This window comes from Megascapheus bottae, chromosome 11, assembly GCF_031878675.1.
Source record: "Megascapheus bottae isolate mThoBot1 chromosome 11, mThoBot2.hap1, whole genome shotgun sequence".
NCBI lineage: Eukaryota > Metazoa > Chordata > Mammalia > Rodentia > Geomyidae > Megascapheus > Megascapheus bottae.
In genome coordinates, this window is record NC_143519.1 from 56241869 (window position 1) to 56264502 (window position 22634).

At 39.8% G+C, this 22634-nt stretch overlaps 1 protein-coding gene across 1 annotated transcript in view; it reads right to left on the bottom strand.

Moving 5' to 3' along the window:
- Positions 1 to 279: 279 nt before the first annotated feature.
- Vps36 (vacuolar protein sorting 36 homolog) overlaps positions 280 to 22634 on the bottom strand; it is a 28596-nt gene continuing 6241 nt past the window's right edge. The window contains exons 2-14 of the mRNA XM_090342312.1: positions 18543 to 18611; positions 17677 to 17747; positions 14919 to 15033; positions 13744 to 13833; positions 13112 to 13198; positions 9575 to 9607; positions 9386 to 9463; positions 7261 to 7395; positions 5506 to 5571; positions 3584 to 3648; positions 2887 to 2971; positions 1840 to 1916; positions 280 to 1756 (exon numbers count right to left, since the gene is read on the bottom strand). Coding sequence (XP_090198438.1) covers positions 1663 to 1756; positions 1840 to 1916; positions 2887 to 2971; positions 3584 to 3648; positions 5506 to 5571; positions 7261 to 7395; positions 9386 to 9463; positions 9575 to 9607; positions 13112 to 13198; positions 13744 to 13833; positions 14919 to 15033; positions 17677 to 17747; positions 18543 to 18611 — 1065 coding nt within the window. The 3' untranslated portion in view covers positions 280 to 1662. The remainder of the gene's footprint in view (positions 1757 to 1839; positions 1917 to 2886; positions 2972 to 3583; positions 3649 to 5505; positions 5572 to 7260; positions 7396 to 9385; positions 9464 to 9574; positions 9608 to 13111; positions 13199 to 13743; positions 13834 to 14918; positions 15034 to 17676; positions 17748 to 18542; positions 18612 to 22634) is intronic.

Genomic DNA, 22634 nt, shown 5'->3' on the forward strand with positions numbered 1-22634 from the left:
TTACCCCCTTAAATAAACCTGAGGCTGAGCAATGAGGTAATCAGGGGATGTGTCACCACAATGAAGAGCCAGTGACAGTTTTGAAAAGGAAGAATAAAGCAAGCTGCCTTGATCATAGCACTCCCATGAAACTGGAGGACACAAAGCAGTGACAGCCACTTCTCAGGGAGGAATCAAGAGGTGGGGTGCCTGGGTCTGTGGCTGAGGATCCTGGCTTCCCCAAAGGGCATCTGCAGTCGCCTTTCATAGTGGCTTCCACATTACCCATTATGAATGTCCTAGAAATCCTCCCTCCCCCAAGATTTCTTCCAATACAGATGCTAGCTCTTTCAGAGGTGTGGCCAAACCTATCAGTATTCTTCTACTTCAGTTTCAGAAAGGGGGTCTCCTTTTGTCCTGTGGGGGTCCCTGAGTTTGAGGTAATACCAATATGCTGTACATTGTAGAGTAATCACAAATGGAGACCAGCTGCCTACTTCAGAACTCAAGCAATCTACAGGCAGCAGTCACCAGGTTTTGTTACCAGAAATTCTTTTTTTACCAGACAGTTCCTCCACACAAACTATAATGTGTAGGATAAAGAAGAAAAACATATTGCTGAAAACAATAGAAATGCTTTTTTTTTTAAAGTTCAGTGCTGAGACCCGGTAAGGAAGGGAAAAAGAGACATATTAGCTCCTGTCTACTTCTCATTCTTGACTTCCAGGTCATAGAGCACTGAAGTTCCTGTGAGGTTCAAGGTTCCTCCGCCGTTCCACCAGCACCGCAGTCTTAGGGAATTCCTATGCCATCTCATTCTCAGATCTGCAATCATAACTATGGGCAAGTCCATACAGCTCTTTAATTCAGTTTCAAAATCCACACCATTTTTCAAGCAAAATGACACAGCAGCATTCTTTAAATGCCAGCCATGAAAAATCATCACTTGAAAAAAAAAAGGGGGGGGATGGAATTAGTTGCAATATATAGACATAAGTCAGATAACATTTTCTCCTTTTCTTCCCCTACAGCCGAAACAGTGGGAATGGAACCCACGTCTCATGCCTGCTAGGCAAGTGTTGGAGTCACACCCCTGGCCCCGCTCTTTTGTCAATGGTGTTTTATTTAGTCTGTTATGGCTGCTTTGAAAGCCCTTAGGAAGAGCCTCAGTGGCATGCTGCAGTTTGATATTTGGTTCCAGTGTCGTCATGTCCTTAAATGACACTATTGCTATGACTTCCTCCATGAAAACCCCCAACATGGGCACATCAGACACAGAAGAAAATGTTTACAATTCAGTGAATCTTAATCACATTGAAATAAACAATCTAATCTGCTCAAACATGCAACCTCTCTTTTTCTTTCCCCAAAGACTTAAATTCCCTTCTTTATAAAACCATTTCCCCTTTGGGGAATCAAGTTAAAACCCACTGTGCTTCAAGTTGAACTCAGAAGATTTTGAATAACCACAGCATGATTTAAAATCCATATTAACATTCATTTTTCTGTAGTTTCCTATAATACTTTTCATAATATTTAGAGAGAGATGAAAAGAGTTTTATATGATAGTGTAGAATTCTAACAGATTTTCAGTTGGATCAGGGTTTATCTTTTAACTTAATGTCACAACACCTCCATATGAAACAAATGTATGGCCAAAGAAGTATTTCAAGTACAAAATCCTTAGCTCCGTGTCATGAATAAATTTGGATAAAAGCGCAAGCCTTCTACTGAATCATCTCGGCAAAGATGGCCCATCTTCTCAGCAAGTAGCAACCTGGGAATAAAGAAAAAACCCATGATTACCTGTCCATTCAGAACACAAACACAAGTTGTCATGAAAGGCAAGGGTATACTTACCTTTCTTTGGCCAGGAGGACAGACATGCCCACAAGCTTAGCAAACTCCTCTGATGTTAGGGATCCCTTTTCTGAAACCTAATCACAACACAGCACCAAAAAAAATAGGATTACTTTCCCACACTGAGACACTGATCTTTGGCACAATCCAAAGGTATGCTATTGCATACCTCACTCTGGATCTTTTACTAATGTGAAAATCCTGTTCTCTGAGCTCCACCAGAAAAGCGCTAATTCTAATTTCTATTCCTCAGAGGTTTAAGAGAATCAAGAAGCTTCACAAAGTTTTTTGTTTGTTTGTTTTGTTTTATTTTTGAAATTGGCCTGGGCGCTGTCCCTGAGCTCTTCAGCTCAAGGCTTCTGCCCTACCCTCGGAGCTAAGCACCAATTCCCATTTTCTAGAGGTTAACTGGAGATAAGAGTCTCAGGTCAGTCTCAGGTCCTTTTGTGCCTGGCTGCCTTTGAACCTTGATCCTCAAATCTCAGCCTCCTGAGTAGCTAGGACTACAGGTTGTAAGCTACCATGCCCAGCTACAAAGTTTTTGATATATGACTTCAGTTAAGTGAAATTTATCGTTGGTATCAATAAACCATTGTGTGTGCGTGCATGCATGCGTGCATGTGTGTGTGTGTGTGTGTGTGTGTGTGTGTGTGTGTGTGTCTGTCTGTCTGTCTGTGTGCGTGTGTTGGTCCTGGGGCTTGAACTCAGGACCTAGGCACTATCCCTGAGCATTTTTACTCAAAGCTAGCACTCTACCCCTTGAGCCATGGCTCCAGTTCTGACTTTTTCAGTGCTTATTTAAGTGTCAGCGCTGTCTGGGCTGGCTTTGAACCATGACCCATGATCCTCAGATCTCAGACTCTTGAGTAGCTAGGATTACAGGTGTGAGCCACTGGCACACAGCACTAAACCACTTTTAATTAAGTCTGTGAAATAATCATGTTTTAATAAAGTCAAATTCAACAGGAAATCCTGTTTTTCAAGTCGCTAAGCCTTTGGGGTCTTCATGGCAAGCCTTAATGACTAGAGGAAGCTGGGTTCACATACCGTCTCCAGGGCTGAGGCCACCATTTCCTCTTCCTTGTGGGACTGAAGCTCAATTACCATAACACCACTGTCAAAAACCCGGAGCCTGAAAAAAAATCAGAGATGTGAGAACAAAGTCATGGATCATCTGGGATGGTCTACCACTAAGAAGGAGCAAAAGGAGCAAACACTTTTTACTTTGTTTTATGCCCAAGCCTGAGGACAGTATTAATCACAGAACACTTAAAACAATGACCACAGGTTACTATGGCACAATTCAAGAGCCCATGAATTAACAGATAAGAGAATTTATGAACTGCAGCCTACATGCTAATAAAATATGCCTGACTACAGAGTTTTCTTAGCTTGAGGATAGGAAACATACAATACACAGCTTAACCCTGCACATTTAAGTCTGCAGTTATCTACAGGAAGAGGGCTAGTTATTCTGACCTCCTGGGAGGAGCTTCCAGACTTATCTTCTTCTCCCAAATCAGAGTCTGACTAGGAACTTCTCAGGACATGCCCAGCCCTGATAGGCTGAAAGCCAGGAGGGCAGAAGATGTGGTGCTTGGTGAACTCAGTTCACAGACTGCGTAGTTTTAAGGACATTTTGGCTTGTTGTGCTGGGTAGTACGCCTAGTATAGTTTTCTGGACTCCTTGGTGCAAAAATCATAGTTACAGGTAATAACTGTAGGTTAACTGGAGGTTCCTTACCTGAGAGGTAATTTCAATGCTTCTAGCATCTTGCAGGCATTCACTAAGTCTTCTGGAGAGAGCAACTAATGGGGAGAAGATACCTTGTTTATATTACAAAGTAACTGAATGATGCTATATAATTGTCATAAATACTAAAAAGAACAGGAAATAAAAAATCTTTGAATTACCAAGTATTTTTAGATAAGAATCATGTCAAGGCAAGAAAGGGTCAATGAAAGAACAGACTTTAATCCATTAAAGCAGTGCTATCTAAGCTAGGTGTTGTTGACTTGTGTCTGTAATCCTAGCTCTCCAGGAGGCTGAGATTTGAAGACAAAGGTCAAACCTGGACTTTGCAGACAAATGCAAAAGACTCCAATTAACTAGCAAAAAGATGGAAGTGGAGGTGTGGCTCAAGTGGTAGAGCACCAGTCTTGAACAAAAAAGGCCAAGTGGTGGTACAGGTCCCTGAGGTCAAGCCCTAGTGGTAGTTCACACACACACAACCACTTAAAGCAGTGCTACCTAACAAATTCAGGCCACAAATATAACTTTACATTTTCTCATAATCACAAAAAAGTAAAAATGGAGGTCTAGGAGAGTAGCTCAGTAGTAGAATGCTTGCCTAGGATGCATCAAGGTTGGGAGGTTGGGTTTCATCCCTAGTGTGTGTGTGTGTGTGTGTGTGTGTGTGTGTGTGTGTGTGTGTGTGTGTGTGTGTGTGTGTGTGTGTGTATGCACACACAATATGTGAGATACTGCCATTTAATATTTCCTTTTTCTTTTGGTGCCAGTCCCGGGGCTTGAACTTAAGATCCTTTCCACTCAAGGCTAATACTCTACCAATTGAACTACATCTCTACTTCCAGCTTTTTGGTAGTTTATTGGAGATAAGAGTCTCATGGACTTTTCTGCCTGGGCTAGCTTCAAATCATGATCATCTGGTCTCAATCTCATGAGTAGCTAAGATTACAGGCATAAGCCACAAGTGCTGAGCTCATTTAACATTTCTTTATTATGTACTAAGTGCACATGGCCCACATGTAGCTGGTAGTGGTACTCTTGGATGGTCCAGGCCTAGAATCTGCACAATGAAGGATAGGGAGGGACAAGCATAGCTTTGAGTCACAGGATGGCTCCAGGGCCTGCGAGGCCTGAGTCCAAATCCCAATCAAACCTCTATGTCTGGGTGTGTCTTTGGTTGAGTTATTTCCTGATCCCCAAGTAATCTGAAATGGGGACAATAAGGATAGCTTCCACACTGAGTGAGCAGTGTGACACTGGTGCAGTGTGCAAAATAGCCAGTAAAAGTGCTCATGGATGGCTGCTATGACTAGCAAATACAACACAGAACAGAGCAGAAGCTGCACTCAGGAGACTGAAGTGACAGCTGGAAAGACATGGAGAAGCCGTTTCACAGAGGTGACAGCTGACCCTCGGACAGAGCCTTAAAGGACAAGGCTGCCTGAAGGGAAAAGGGCAAGGAGAAGAACAGAACAGTCTCTGCACATGGTCAGCCAGAGGAACAGGGTGGCTTGTCCTCAGAGCTGCCTACAAGGCAGTTCAAGTTCAGCTGTGCGAACTAAAGTATTAGCTACACAGGACAAAGGCTTGGTGCACAGCCTGTTCATCACAAAACTACACAAAACAGTCACACAGAAGGGCATCAGAGTGAACCCTTATTTTAAAAGGAGAGAATGCTGAATCACAGAGAGGTTAAGTAAGCTACTTGCAGCCATTCAGCAAATCACTATCAAAACCAGGAACTGACTCTCCCTCCAAGCTCCCAGGACAGGGTTCTTCCCCCTTCACCACAACACGTCTCCAAATAACTTTATATTCACAACCTTTCCTCAGACTGTAACTGCTGGAGGGGAATTTGCATTCTATCAGGAAAGACTATGCTTAGCTGAAAGAACATGGGAACATGATGTTCTTACTTCCATTCCTCGAGCTCGGTTTACTAAGCAGTACACCTCTGTGAGTGACATTATTCCACCTCGTTCCTGTTCAAATAGGAGAGAAAAGTGAGATTCAGAATTGGGCATCTGTCAGCATCTCATAATGGAAATCATAGTTGCGATGAAGTAAAAAATCAGAACACTTTTTACTACTACATATGCAAACCTGGTCAAGACACCAAGGAATGTTAAATTCAGCATTTGTACTAGTTCAACATTTGTCTAAATGAAAAGAGGGCCTCTATGCCATGTTATAAAAGGACATTTCAGTGCTTTAACTTATTTCAAGTATACCCCTCTGATCTGTGAAATTTTCTTATAGGTATCTTATAACCATATAAACAACACAGCCACATTATTTCAAAACTCCACTTCAGAAATAGAAGATCTATTTCATAACAAAAGTGTTTAGAGACTCTTATCTCCAATACATTGTCAAAAAAGCCAGAGGTGAAGCTGTACTCAAGTGGTAGAGCTCTAGCCTTGAGCAAAAGAAGCTCAGGGTCACCACTTAGACCCTGAGTAAAAGTCTCAGGACTGACAAAAACGACAACAGTGAAGTGTTTTAATGGAGGCTTTATCACCTGAAAACTGTTAAACTAGATGAATTTATAAAATAAAATTACTAATACATTATACATGAAAGATTATATATATTGTATATAGATATATGGAGGGAATGTGTGTGTGTGTGTGTGTGTGTGTGTGTGTGTGCAAGTGTGCATGGCGTGTGTGCGCAGGCTCACGGATTATGAAGCTTGAATTCAGGGTTTTTTGCTCTCACTTGGCTTTTTCCTTCAAGGCTGGTTTCTATCACTTGAACCACACCCCCAGTTTTGGATTTTTGCTAGTTAATTGAAGATTTGTCTTCCCAGGCTACCTCTGAGATCTCAGTTTCCTGAGTAGTTAGGATTTTTTTTTTTTTTTTTGCCAGTCCTGGGCTTGAGCTCAGGGACTGAGCACTGTCTTTGGATTTTCTCAATGCTAGAACTCTACCACTTGAGCCTCAGCACCACTTCTGTTTTTGTTTTTTGTTTTTTCTATGTATGTGGTACTGAGTAATTGAACCCGGGTCTTCGTGCATGCTAGGCAAGCACTCTACCATGAGGGCAAACTCCTGGCCCAGGATTATTTTTTTGAAAAATAAGAAATTCTTCCTATCAAGCAGGCTTCCTATCAGGTGGCTCAAGCAACCCTATAATCCTAGCTACTTGAGAGGCCAGCTACAGTGATCAGGAGATTATGACAAGAAGCCAGTTCGGTCACAAGGAAGGTGGAAAGACTCCATCTCAACCAATGGTTGAGTGTAAGGCACATACTTGACACAAAGAAGTATAAATAAAAGGCTCATGGCCTAGGATGACCTAGGCATAAAGTGAAACACCATGCCAAAATAACCAGTGTACTAGAGAGGTGTGGGTCAAATGGTAGAGTGCTAACTAGGAAGCTTGAGGCCCCTGAAATCCAACTAGTACCAAATAAACAAAAGCAACAACAAAAAAATCTTCATATCAAATGGATTTAAATAGAGAGATATCTGAACTGGAGATTGTAAGCAATTTAGAAGATTGCAAACAATAACTAATTAGTATATTGAGCTAAGTTAATATTCCTGATAGAAAAGTAACCTAGGCTAATAGTAAGCACATCATGAAAGAATTATGCTCCTGAGATTTCTGATGACATGGACATGACTCAATGCAATGTTTAAAGGACACTAAGGGTTGATCTTACCTCTAAAGGTGACTGCAATATCCCAGCCAGCTGTTTGGCCAGCTGCATGTGGTACTGGGTGCCTGAGCCGTAGGTTTCCCTGGTGACTGGGTTGGCTATCCCCATGCTCAGCAAGTAGGACTTAAACCTGATGGTCTATAGCAAGAGGAAAAAATGCATTAGAAGACTGTGTACAGCAAACTATCTCTCTCAGCATCTGAAAGCCTTACTTTATAAATTCAATGCTATTCAACTGTTTTTCTATAAACCCATTTCTTTATTGAATTTCTACTCTGCACTATGACAGTCCATTTCCTAGTAGTTTCTTGCAAAAAAAAAAAATCCAACTCTTCTTCGTTTTTGGATCTTGGTCCCTCAAACAGTTTATTTCACAAGTTTGGTGTGAGAAAAGATTTAGGTAATCACCATGCTATATTTAATACCAACCAGATAACACAACTGAAAACTTGTGAAAAACAGATATGTTCAGGTTATAGACAAATTTAATGAAACAGACATGAAACTTAAGGATATATACCAAATGCTCTTTCTAAGCATTTCAGTATGTCTGTTTCCCATTGTCTGAAAAAAAAAAAAGCATTAAAATAACCTTGAATTCCATTAGCACTAACAAAATTTCGTGGTCTACTTTTTCTTTGCTTTCATATATCCTCAAGTTCTAAAAGAAATAAAACATCATATTAAGAAAGAGCATAGAGGGCTGGGAATTTGGCCTAGTGCAGAGTGCTTGCCTAGCATGCATGAAGACCTGGGTTCGATTCCTCAATACCACATACATAGAAAAAAAACCAAAAATGGTGCTGCGGCTCAAGTGATAGAGCTCTAGCCTTGAGAAAACCAAAGGACAGTGCTCATGCCCTGAGCCTAGCCCCCGGACTGGCAAAAAAAAAAAAAAAAAAAAAAGAGTATAGAGACTCTATAGAATCATCTCCAGACGTAGAGTCTCATGTCTCACTACATTCCTTTCACTTGCGAATAAACTTGCTCTATTTACTTTAATACAGAGAAAGAAGGAAAGAAGGAAGGGAGGGAAGGAGGGAGGGAAGGAAGGAAGGAGACAGAGAAAGAGTGAGAGAGAATTGGGAGGGGGGGAGGGGAGGGGTGTGCAGGGGTAGCTCCATGGTAGCATGGCCCTGGGTTCAAGCCCCAAAGGCACCATCTAAAAAAAATAAAGAAAATAGAGAAAACCAACAACTAAGCCACAAAATATCACTGTATTATGATAATTTGGATCTCATGCCTTTTATTTATTTTTTCATATATTTTTATTGTAATTAATAGAAGGGTTACATTATATTCACCAGATAGAAGGTACATTACTTCACAAACATTGATATCCTTTCTCATGTCTTGGTCCCCATTTCCCTCCCCCTCATCTTGTTTTCCCCACTTCCCTATCCTATTTCAAATAACCAAATAAGCATACATACAATATATCAGATAATAAGGTAAAATACTGTAACAATATGAGCTAGCCAAGGGACAGCAAAAGAGATGAGAGACAACATAGTACTGTTACTGTCCAGTCCCACAATATTAGAGTCTGTGATCAAACGAACGAGTCTGACACAAAAGCAGAAGTTAAATAGTGTTTTATTCTGTGCCTAGCATGGAGAATCATACTGACCAGTCAGGGCTGTCTCTCAGATGTGAGTGAGAGCAACCCTGCCTAATCTTACAGGCTACTTTTATAGGCCACCAGCCATGTGGTTGGGCTTGGCCATACACAGGTGGCCAATGGAATCTCAACATACTTGAGTGATGGCTGGGGCAACCACTGACACCTTTACTGTTTGGGCTGACCTGTCATCTTGGCAGGCTTCTGGCGCACTGCTCTGACAAAGGAAAATGGAAGGAGCTTTCTGGCAGGCAAAAAGGGGCTGGGGGGGAGGGGGCAATTCTGGTAACTCCGCCTGGTTAAGGTGTTCTTGTAATCTGAATTTACAGCCCCCAGCTTGAGTTAAGTACTCCTTAGTCATGAAGATGGGAAATGCCTATAGAGGATGGAAGAGAGGTCTCAAAGGGGTCTCTATATTTAAGGGAAATCAAGAAAGGGATCCCTTCAAGTATATTAAGGACAACAAATCACTCATTATTCTCATGCCTTTAAAAAAAAAATCTTTACCTCATCTTCTGTGACATCACCTTGCTTCTCTTTAATTTTATTAGCAATTGATTTTGATAACTCCACCATTTCTTTAGCCTGTCAAAAAGAAAAAAATTAAAAAGAGATCATATTGCCAAAGTATCTTCAAATAAATTCTGTTTTCAAACCTGTGACTGTAGATACTTCTACAGTATGAGTGACACATACCTTGATCATTAGCTTGCTAAGGTCTTCAAAGGCCTGAAATGAGAAAAATTTTGGTTGAAATCTACTTAATAAATTAAAATATTAAAAAAACAATATTTTCTCCTCTATGATACAGATTTATGAGATTTTCTTACTAATATCAATTCATTAATAACTACATATGTAACACATGTATCTTATTTTCTGAATCTATCCTAGCTAAGAAACCATAAATTTTCCAATACAAACTGCAACAAAAACTTCAAATTTTCTAAGAGGAAATACTTTTTATTGGTTTAACAAGAGATAATGTCAATACTAGTTTACAAAAGCACTATTTGCTGTTATTTGATACAGATCAAAAATTGGGGGTGTGGTCCTGGGTTTGCTCCTCAGTATTGTGGGAGGTAGGAAAGAGGAGAATCTGTCACTAGTTTTTCCTGATGGGAGATCAGGAATCAAAGGCATTGCCAAGCTTCCTGGTTGCAAATGGCAAAACACAGCTGCAGGAAACTTTTGTGGGCCCAATAATTTTGATTATATAGCAGGTGTATATAGAGTCTCAGCCTCCAAGTATTAACCCCACCCTTTAGAGCTGTATTTTTGAATATAGCAGATATGGAACACAAAAGTATTTGAAGTCCGCAATAACGATCCAAATAAAATCTATCAAGTGTTTAACTCATTATAGCAAATTCTACTTAAAAGGCTTTTTCAAACTGAAACACTTTTGTTAAATTTCTGCAAGTTACTGAAAAATACTGCTAAAGTTGAGTCTCTTCATCTAACTGATGTGAGCAGCTATTAAGTTTTAAATCAATAGAAGTAGCTTGTCCTTAACTGAAAAAAGTCGGTGGATACACAATAGTGGCTCTGATCAGCTTAAGCCCATCTGTAAGGAAGTCTCCCCATCTGCAAAAGGACTTTGCTAAAAGAATAGAGTGTGGGTAAGATTCTTATGGTGGACTGAGTAAGGCTAACACTGGAAACAAAGGGGAATGTGCACACACCTAACAGGAATTTCCTCAGATAAACAAAAGACTAAAACACTGGATTCTTATCAGCAGCAGCCACGGATGCAGGAAGCCCTTTATGAGAAGCTTCAGGCACCAGCTCTGAAACTAAGTTAACTAGCATTTAAATGGGAGGCAATTCACATGCTCACAGGCCAATTCAGTTCCCCAAAGTAAAACACACAGACATTTTGCACTTGACACACTTTGATTTTTACCACTAACAGACTGGCTTTATAGGTATAATGAAAATTAGCAAGATAAAAATGTGGTATCACTCTAAAATTTGGAATTAGCTAACCATCAAAACACAAGTGGAAAAACCATGAACAATGAAAGTTAAAGCCAGATAGATGCAGGTACACACTATTATGTTGTCAGCTACTTTACAGAACCTTTTATCAACTATACCCCAACTTTGAAAAACAATGTTACCTTTTTAAACTCACTTACAGGATCACTTCTCACTGACCTGCAGGCATTACTTTGGCTATTAGTTTCAGTAACGACTGCCATGCTTGAATTTTCAGTTTTACTATGTTCATTTGGCTCTTTGGTTTATCCTACTCTCTCTAGCTAGATTCCTCTTATTCTGCTGATCGTTGCTAACATCTACTGATCTTTCAGGCCTTGAAGTAAGCCCATGTACCAATTTACTGGGCTTCCTCGACATCCAGCAGGAGGTAGAGGCCCTGTTGGGTGTTCCTGCAGCAGGCTATACTTTCTCCTCAGAAGCATTTCTCATGATGCCATTAACACACATCAGCCCACCTGTGCCTGGCATATCAACACACTGTCCAAGCATCTGATGCAGGGCCTAGCAGAGGATTAAATAGAGCAACAATCTGCATGACTGGACACAGTGCTCACGTAGAATCCTTTACGTCCATAAATATTAGACAAACATGGAATAACTTATTTCATAACATTAAGAAAAATTTTACTTAGAGCTAGTTGTGCTGCATACTGACAACCCCAGCACTCCGCAGTCTAGAGCAGGAGGATTAAGAGATTAAGGCCAGCCTGAGCTATAGAGGGAGATTCTGTCTCAATCCCCCCCCACCCAAACAAAAACAACAATATCCCCCCTTCATTTTGAGTATAATGCCAAGTTAGTATGATAATATTTTTTAAAAGGAATGCAAATAGTACAAGGTTCTCCATTGTCGTACAAGTGTGAACACTGATGAGGGTGTGGCTGAGGAAGGCTAGCGTTGGCACCTCCCAGGTGGCATGGTGTGGGTAATGATGACACAGTGCATGTATGGTGCACCTGCCTCAAATTAGGAGGCCTCAGAGCTCATTCCCGGCCCCCAAATTAGTCATTGCTCTCAGCCAATTCTTCCCTACATAAGAAGAATCCTTCCAATGCTGAAAGGTCAGAATTTCACGGGAAAGCAGAGCCTGGGAAGAATGGCAGCACAGAAGTAGTCAGGACAACTAGATCAGAAAGCCCAAAGCCTACAGACAATATAGATTACTAAATGCCATGATATTGACAGAAAGCTTAAGACACAAGCAGGTGAGGGTAAGGGTCGGGGTGGGGGGAGGCCTTCATGATGTTCATTCCGAGATGAGAAAGAAAAGACACAGCAGATCTGAGAGTGAGAACCCTAAAAGACAACAAGTAAACACAGGCAAGTGAGGAAGGCCAGTGGGAAAACAGTGTGTGGAAGTGGGAGTCTTCCATCCACTTCAACCATTGGTGAGCCAAGAGGCCTCATAATGAAGCTGCCTATAAATTCTTGAAACTGGTTTCTCTTCTAGGACAAGATCACACAGGGGAGCAATTTCTGAAAGCAGAAGCAGAATTGAAGGAGTAGCAATAGGAAGAAAAAAGGCCCAGATAAAAACAGGGGATAGAAACAAGCGGAGGAAGCAAATAAAATGTCTCACCATGCATGGCAACAGCTTGAGGAGTGGGTGTGAAGTGGGAATAAGAAAGTTTTCCTGCCGGGTGTTCAGTAAACACTATGTGGAAATGAACTTACAACTTGTAGGCAGGAATGGGAAAGGGAACTGGGGGAAAGGAAAAGAAAGGATGACACTGTCCCAAAAGAAATGTACTAATAACCCGTTTCATGAAACAGTAACCCTTCTTAATAATAACAACAATAAAATTATATGGCTGTAATCCTAGCTGCTCAGGAGGCTGAGATCTGAGGATCAAGGTTCAAAGTCAGCCTGGGCACAGAAGCCCATGAGACTCTTGTCTCCAATGAACTACCAGAAAACGGGAAGTGGACTATGGCTCAAGTGGTAGAGCACTAGCCTTGAACAAAGCTCAGGGCCCGGGCCTTGAGTTCAAACCCAACGGAAAAGGAGACTGTGGAACTTGAGGCAAATGAAATATACTCCAAATTGCAGAAATAACAGAATTAGTCACAACTGCAGCCAAGAATAAATACACATAGCTGAAGAACTATTGTCAACTCTTAAGAATGGTTCAGTGACCAGTGAGAAGTTGTCTTATTTCAAGCTAGTTATCTGCTAAATTACTTTGATATCATTTAATAAACTTTGTGCTAAACTAAAAAAAAGTTACCTCAGAAATATTTTTGTCTGTTTCTTTTCTTTTTTCTTCCAGTTTCCTCTCAATGCCTACAATTCCCACAGCTCTTACTCTTCCTGGCTGAGGGGAAAAAAAAAAAAGTAGAACATGAAACACACAAAATGGGATGGAAACTAAATCTTTTGTTGACCACACTATGTTTTCAATGGAGGGAAAGGACCCACAAAGAACCAAAGAAACAATCATAGAATTAACTACATCTAGCTTCCTTTCAAAACATCTGTCTGCTTCTGGCTACACATACTGGTCTTCAAATCAGTAAAGAAAAACTGAATGAATACATAATAAATGTCATAGTCATTCCATATGTTAGACATAAATTAAATTCCTATTCATTTGTGTTCTTTGGCAAGCCATTATATATTTAACAGTGTCAACTATACAAAAAAACTGTTGCAGCTAAATTTTTAGTACTTGGTAGTTATTAACCAAGCTATTTTTCTCACATTTGAGTGCTGCCTATGATTGTTGGCCAGACTAAGTGCTATGGAAATTAATTTTTTAACAGAACACCACAATTTTGTTTTTGGCAAGTTCTATAATCGTAGAATGATTTTCTTGATGCAAATGGAAGTAGAGTTGGAAGGAGAGTAGCTATGACATACCTGGGATCCTCTGCTTGTTTGTAATGACTGGGGAACTGGCAGAGTTTCCCATCTTCTCTGGGTCATTTCCTCTGATAAACGTCTGTAAAACTGTCAAACACACACACACACACACACACACACACACACACACACACACACTTTAGTGAACCAGTCAAAGCTGTGGCATCCTCCAACAAATTATCAGTTGACATTTCTTAGCATAAAAGTCTGCTCAGTCATTTGCAAAAAGCCCAGAATTCTCAGACACATCAAAGGAAATCAAAGGAAGTTGTGTTCTTGGACCAACTTCAGAAAGCACAAGCTATTAAAAAAAAAAAAAAAAAAAAGGAACTGACCTTCTACATAAAGTGGCTATTCTCAACAAAGACCTGAGTGACAATGAAATAAATAGACTTATTTTAAACAGTCTTTCACATAGAGACTGTTTTCCATCTATACTGAAACAAACACAGGGCCAGAAAAAAAATTTTCCATGCAGGAAGCAAAGAATAATTTGTTTAGTTAAAATATGAGAATATGAGGCACATATAACTATTTTCCATGAAGGAAGCAAAAAATTATTTGTTTAGTTAAAACATGAAGCCGAAATAGGGAAAACACACACACACACACTCACACACACACTTAGGAAAAATAAATCGATTTTTTTTTTTGTACCGATACTGGGGCTTGAACTCAAAGCATAGGCTATCTCTTAGCTTTGTTACTCAAGGCAAGTGTTCTGCCATTTAAGCCACAGCTCTACTTTCTACTTTTTGCTGATTAATTGAAGATAAGAGTTTCACAGACTTGTCTGCACTGATAAGGCTTAACTGCTTGGTAAAAAGTCGTGAAACCCGGGATACTTTTTATTGTGCAACATAATCTTTCTTATTTATTTATTTATTTGTTTGTTTGTTTATTTATTTATTTATTTGACAGTCCTGGGCTTGGGCTCAGGGCCTGAACACTGCCCTTGGGCTTTCTTAAGGCTAAAGCTCTACTACTTGAGCCACAGCATCACTTCCGGCTTTTTTCTACATATGTGGTACTGAGGAATTGAACCGGGTCTTCACGCATGCTAGGCAAACACTCTACCACTAGGACAACCTCCTGGCCCCATAATTTTGTACCATATTAACAAACAAGAAGACACACATGGTCTAATCCACTTTTATCAGATGGAAACTTACCTCAATCTGGCCATGTTCTTTGAAGGAGAGTTTAATGTAGGAATTCTTACTACTCTGGAAAGGGCCAGGTTCTTTGTGAGGAGGAGCTGGATGCAGATGAACCACGATTTTGGCACTAAAGAGAACAAGTGCAATACATTTGCTGACTTCAAAAAGTAACTCATTCAGCCAGGCATTGGTGGTTCATACCTGTAATCATGGCCACTCAGGAGGCTAAGATCTAAGGATCACCATTCAAAGCCAGCCTGAGCAGGAAGTCCATGAGACTCTTATTTCCAATTAATCACTAAAAAAGCTAAGAGTAGAGCTGTGGCTCAAGTGGTAGATCACTGGCATTGAGCAAAAAAGCTCAGGAACAGTGCCCAGGCCCTGAGTTCAGGCTGCAGGACCAGCACAAAACAACAACAACAAACCCCAAACAAACAAAAAGAGACCATCTCTACTCTTACAATTCTTAATATATTTCAAATCAATTCTAATTCATGTAGAAACAAAATGTTGCTTGATAGCGATCCTTTTAAATTTTGTATTGATTCAGATCAAGCTGAGTGCCAGTGGCTCATGCCTACAATCCTAGCTACTCAGGAAGCTGAGATATCACGATCATGGTTGGAAGCTAGCCTGGGCAGTAAAATCTGTGAAACTCCTATCTCCAATTAACCACTAAAAGGGCCAGAAGTGAAGCTGTGGCTCAAGTGATAGAGAACTAGCCTTGAAAAAGAGCTCAGGGGCAGTGCCAAGGCCCTGAGTTCAAGACTCAGGATTGGCACAAAAAAAAAATTAAGTCAGAATCAATGAAGCTTTCAAAATCATTTCTACTTAAGACTTAAAAGCTACAAACCAAAAAGTTACAAGTTAGTTGTTATATAAATGGCTTCAGAAAAATTAGCTTGAAATAAATCTGCAAATTTCTGAGCAGTTCCTGATTAGGGTTTTTCATCTACAGAGCCATCCCCAGGGATTCACTGTGCAGGGAGAGGGGCTCTATGATTTCTGCCAAAGCACACTACCTTACTCATTTGAAAACAAAACATGAAAACGATCTGCAAAACTGGCTAGCTGATATTTTACTAAAATCTCATCCAAAACTAACATTCTACAGTGTCATTTGTTGGCAAATGCTGCTCAGTCAATAGGGAAAATAGCTTTCAAAGTGCTGTTGCCTTAGGGGCCCAAGCTACTTATTATCTTTATAACTGTGGTTATCTTCTATGCTATTAAAAATACCATCATATTTGTTCAGCTTTATAAGTCTGTTTTCCTTCCTTTATTTCAACCTGTGCAACAAACAATCTTCTATAAAAATTAGGGAAACTAAAAAACCCAGTCAAAAGTACTTGCTAAGTACTCTGTCAAGGAGCTACATTCCAAACCCTAAATGCTTCTTTCTCATCACATTATAGGTGGACCTACTGGACGGTTTCCTTTTCATTTGACCTATGGTCCAAATATCACTGTGAAACTGAAACATCATTAAGTTAGACCTTCTCGATGGAAAGCATATTTTGGTTACCAGTTTTATAAGGACACTTCACTATTGCTTGGTGGTGAATATCCTTATGACAGGTGAGCATTATCTTTAACATACTATGTGAGCAAAGCTCTAGGACTATTTGGAATACACCAAGTACAGCAACAAAGCTCTCTCTGTAAGGTAACTGAGCCATTTGTAAAACTAAAAACGCTTGGTTCTGCTGTTAGGCCCTGAAGAGGAAAACTAACAATTGGAAATTTTAAAAAAGAAGAAGAAGAGAAGCAGAAGCAGAAGAAGGAGAAAAAGAAAAGACCAAGCCACCTGTGGCTCACACCTATAATCCTAGCTACTAAGCAGAATGAGATGCAAGGATCATAGTTCAAATCAGACCAGTCAGGAAATCCATGAGACTCTTATCTCCAATTAACTACCAAGAAAGCAAAAAGGACAGTGATGGCTCAAGTGGTAGAGTGCTAAACTTGAGCAGAAAAGCTCAAAGACAGTGCCTAGGCCCTGAGTTCAAGTCCCCGGACAGGCACATAAAAACAAGAGAAAAATTCCCACAAGATTATGGTACAAAGTTTGAGAGTTTCCAAATTTAAGTCATATCAATTTTTCCACATTTGTATTAATTCAATTATCACATTTCATCAAATTAAAAACTAACAAAATAAAAAGGGCATCTTTAGTCCAGAAGTTCTGATGTTAAAAAGCAAAAAAATGTGGCCAGGAGTTTAGCCTAATGGTAGAGTGCCTGCCTAGCAGCACAAAGACCAGGGTTTGATTCCTCGGTACCATATACATAGAAAAAAGCCGGAAGTGGTGCTGAGGTTCAAGTGGTAGAGCTCTAGCCTTGAGAAAGTGGAAGGACAGTGCTCAGGCCCTGAGCTCAAGCCCAGGACTGGGAAAAAAAAAAAAAAGTAAAAAAATGTCTTTAAATCATTGCAAAAATGGTTATGTTTGGGAAGGAGAAGAAGGAACTGGGAACTAAAGACAATACTAAAGAAAGTTGACCTCATTCGTTGAATTCCTCCTATTAGAGTTATTTAAGCACAGGCACACACACATTCATGTATACACACACAAGCTCATACGTGCATATACACATAAATTGAACAATATTTTTGAACCTATACCTGTTTATTTAGTATCCAAGGGAATTACAGAGAACCTTAGCACTTTAGTCATGCACCTTAGCACCTTAGTAATCTAAAGGTTATTTTAACATGACCAGAAGTATGAGAGTGTTTTTTGTGAATAAAAGCTACAACATACAGACTTTACCTCTTTCCAATTCCAGCTGCCTGTTCTTCAATAAACACAATCTGGGACAAAGGAATGGCCATACAACATTCCTAGGAAAAAACAATGCAGGAGGAGAATTGTAACACCTTTGTTGTAGATTATTAGAATACACAAACCTCTAAGGTACTTAATAATGAAAACAACTTAAGGAAAAAAACATCATCCTGGCGCCAGGAATTTGGCCTAGTGGTAGAGTGCTTGCCTAGCATGCACAAAGACCCAGGTTCAATTCCTTGGTACCACATACATAGAAAAGCTGGTAGTGGTGCTGTGGCTTAAGTGACAAGGCCCTAGCCTTGAGGAAAAAGCCCAAGGACAGTGCTCAGGCTGTGAGTTCAAGACCCAGGACTGGCAAAAACCAAATCAAACCAAAAAACCTAAAACCGTTATCTTATTGCTTAATTCTTTTTTTTTTTTTTTTTGCAATCTCAAGGATGAAACCTAGGATCTTTTTTTTTTTTTTTTTTTTTTTTTTTTGCCAGTCCTGGGCTTGAGCTCAGGGCTTGAGCACTGTCCTTGGACTTTCTCAAGTTTAGAGCTCTACCACTTGAGCCTCAGCACCACTTCCGGCTTTTTTTCTATGTATGTGGTACTGAGGAATCGAACCCGGGTCTTCATGCATGCTAGGCAAGCACTTTAACCACTAGGCCAAACTCCCGGCCCCTGAAACCTAGGATCTTATGCATACTAAGTCTACTACAGAGCTATACCCCCAACTCCTTAAATTAAACCAATGTTGTTATGGTATTTTGCTATACAGGAGAACATATACATATACAGGTGTGTAGTAGCACGTACACCTGTAACCCTAGAAATATAAAACCAGAGCAGCTACTGTGCCTTACATGATTTTTCTGATCTCTCCAAATGAGTCGGTGTGTACTAAGCAGAAGAGTCCCAGCATCAAACTTTATCTAGAAAGATAAGATGTTGATAAAATATCAGTCATATGTCACTCTGTACCGCCCAAATTTTCTTTCTCATTCACTATACAATATAAGTTAACTACAAAAGCATTTTTGAATGAGGCTTATCACAAACTAAAAACAGCCAATGGTACATATAGGTAGCAACAAACTATGTAGACAGCCATGACAGAATTAGAGAGAAATTGGAAAGGACCTAGATGTAGAACAGTAGGGAAAGGAAGCATTTGCTACAGAGGACTCAGCAGAAGTTTAAGGATAGCCAAACAGAACCAGCTACCACCGGACTCTGCAGGGTTGGCCAGGGGCATTTGTATCATATTCCACGTGGGGATAACACTTAATCCTCAAGTATATGTGTAAAACACACACACACACACACACACACACACGCACACACAACTATTTAAGTCACAGCAAAAAGTTCAAAAGGAAAATACAGTGAATCTGAAACAATGATTATCTCTAAGTAAGAGTGAGGTGATGGGGGCCAGGAGTTTGGCCTAGTGGTAGGGTGCTTGCCTAGCATTCACAAAGACCCGGATTTGATTCCTTGATACCACATACATAAAAAAGGCCAGAGTGGTGTTATGGCTCAAGTGGTAGAGCTCTAGCCTTGAGAAAGCCCAAGGACAGTGTTTAGGCCCTGAGTCAAGTCCAGGACTGGCAAAAAAAAAAAAAGTGAGGTGATGGGAGGAAGAGAAACAAAGGGACCTTTTTTTTACTGAAGTATTTTACACTAGGACTGGATGGGTGTAAATACTTGTACAATTTTTTAAATATTTAAGTAGGAAAAATCCAGAAATAAATATCAACACATACAAGAAAAGATGGTGATAAAGACTTAATGACAGAAGGAACTGAGTTTTCAAGTAGAAAGATGAATACTTAATATTATACTGGATTGAATTCTTGTGGGGAGAAAAAGAAAAACCAAGAAAAAAATGCAATGATAAAACAATGAGAAGACTTAAAAAATAATCTCAGTGTGGAAAGGCTTTCTTAAGAAAGGCATTAGGCCAGGTGCCAGTGGCTCATGCCTATAATCCTAGCTACCCTGGAGGTTGAAACCTGAGGGAGGACTGCAGTTCAAAGCCGGCCAGGGCAGGAAAGTCTGTGACATTCTTACCTCCAATTAATTACCAAAAAGCCAGAAATGGAGATGTGTTTCAAAGATCACTAGTACCAAGCAAAAAAGCTCAGGAACAGCGCCCAGGCACTAAGTTCAAGCCTAAGACCAACACACACACACGCACACCCTGAATGAAAAACAAAGGCATTAAATCCATTAAGCTTACATAAAAAAGATTCAACTACATATAGGCTCATATACATACATTCTTCTTTTTCTTTCAGGCTCATATATTTTTTATTAACATTAATCTAATAAACAACTGAAAATAAGAGACTAGCTCTCTCTTGAAGTGCAAGAGTTAAAACATTTGTGATTATTTTAAAAAGCAAATATATCGACTTGGGTTACTACACTAGTTCAAAAATAGGCCACATATTGACACTGGATTCCCTTCATGCATTGTTCATTTAAAGGTATTAAAATATGTGGGTTCTACTATGGAAAGCAGTATGGCAGTGCCTCAAAAGGCTAAACATAGAGCTCCCCTATGACCCAGCAATTCCACTACTTGGCATTTACCCAACCATCCAGAAACAAGGGCATACTAAACCCACTAGCACAACAATGTTCATTGCAGCATTATTCATAGCAAAGATATGGAACCAACCTAGATGTCCCTCAGTTGATGAGTGGATCAACAAGTTGTGGTATTTGTACACAATGGAATTCTATGCTGCTGTCAGAAAAAACGATATTGCCCCATTTGTTAGGAAATGGAAAGACTTAGAAAAAATCATATTAAGTGAAGTAAGCCAGACTCAAAGGAACTTAGGCTCAATGGTTTCCCTCATTTGTCATAATCAGTAGAAACCTTGGGCTCTACTAGCAGAGATCTGCAATAGAGCAAAACCTTGATACATAAGGCCATATAGTATGAAGCTAATTGAAAGGACCTCCAGGGGGGCTGGGAGTTTGGCCTAGTGGTAGAGTGCTTGCCTAGCATGCACGAAGACCCAGGTTCAATTCCTTGGTACCACATACTTAGAAAAAGCCAGAAGTGGTGCTGAGGCTCAAGTGGTAGAGTTCTAGCCTTGAGAAAAATCCAAGGACAGTGCTCAGGCCCTGAGCTTAAGCCCAGGACTGGCACAAAAAAAAAAAAAAAAAAAAAAAAAAAAAAAGGACCTCTAGGATATTGAAACGAAAGCCATATAACGAATGACTGTTGTCCTTAATGTACTATGTTATCTCTCATCTCTTTTGCTGTCCCTTGGGTATCTCATATTGTTACAGTTATCTGATATATTTGTTATCTGATATATTGGATTTGTTTGTATTTGGTTATTTGAATTTGGATAGGGAGGGGGAAAACCAAGATGGGGGTGGGTGGGTGGGGGCGGGTAATGGCGACCAAGACATGTGAAAGGGTATCAATGTATGTGAATTAATGCACCCTCTATCTGGTAAATATCATGTAACCCTTTTATTAATTACAATAAAAAATATTAAAATAAAATATGTGGGTTCTATATTGACCTACAGAAAGCCCATCACAATTTTAAAGTTTTGTGTATCAAATAACTACCTCATGCATACTATGAAAATTTTATTCATACACATATTCTTGATGGTAAAAACTACTGCTAGCAAAACCAAAAGATGAATGATAGGCTGCTAAAAACAACTATAATTCATTTTGGAGACAAAGGGCTGATTTCCTTAATATAAAGAACACTTAAAATCAGTAAGAAATAGCCTAATACCCCCTAGAAAAGGAACACAAATGACATCAACACATTGAGATGTCTAATCAGACAGTAAGATAAACGAAAATGAAGGACACATCAAAAGATAAAACTCATCCACTGAGGTCCAAAAATTTGATGACGGTGTGCTGACAACACTCACATGAATTTGTTATTAGCATAGCCTATATGAGGGTGGGGATATTAATATCTATCAAAATTACAAATGTTTTAACTCAAGGAGAGTTTGTACTGTAGGGATTTATTGTACAATGAATTCATACCTGCAAGGTGATAAAGCATTAGGCCATGCATTGCTGTATGCAAAAGCAATAAATAGGAAACAATTCACATGTCTACCAATAGGGAAGTAAACGTACACTCACATAAGTGGACTATAGACATTCACTAAAAAGGTGTACAGTACCTACATAAACTCATGGTGTTCCATAGTAATTATAACATTAATTCTAACACTCACCCTGATTTCAAAACTGTTAAAAATGTTTTAAAAAAAGAATGCTTATAAACAATGAAATACATTCTGTAGATTTAGGAGAAAAAGCAAGTTTGGATAGTATGTGCAGTATACTAGCATGTCCATGTGTGTATGTGTGTGGGGAGGAGAGGTCCTGAGGATTCACCCCAGGGCCCAAGTGTGCTAGGCAAGTGCCCTATCACAATCTACCTCCTAGACCTAGACTCTGTGACTGTGTGTGTGTGTGTGTGTGTGTGTGTGTGCACGTATGCACGCACCAAATGTGGCTCATGAACTCAGAGCCTCATGCTCTCACTCAGCTTTTTCTCACACAGTTGGAGCTCTGTCCCTTGAGCCATGATCCAGTTGTGGCTTTTTGCTGCTTAACTGGAGATAAGAGTATCATTGGATTTGTTTACCAGGGCTGGCCTTGAATCATGATTCTCAGACCTCAACCTAGTAAATAATTAGGATTACAGGTGTAAGCCCAACATTTATATTTTAAAGAGGAAAAAAAAGGCATTTTACACAAATACTTTGTATGAGTCTGGAGTGATTACACTCCAGAGCATAGAGAGAACTGGAAAGCCAAGGGATACAGACAGGAGAGGGCTGCCTTGAATTTAAATGTTTGTGCTCCATACGCTCCATAGTGTGATGGGTTTGGGGGTGAAGCCTATGGGAGGTGCTTATGTTGAGAAGTCACCAGGTGAGGT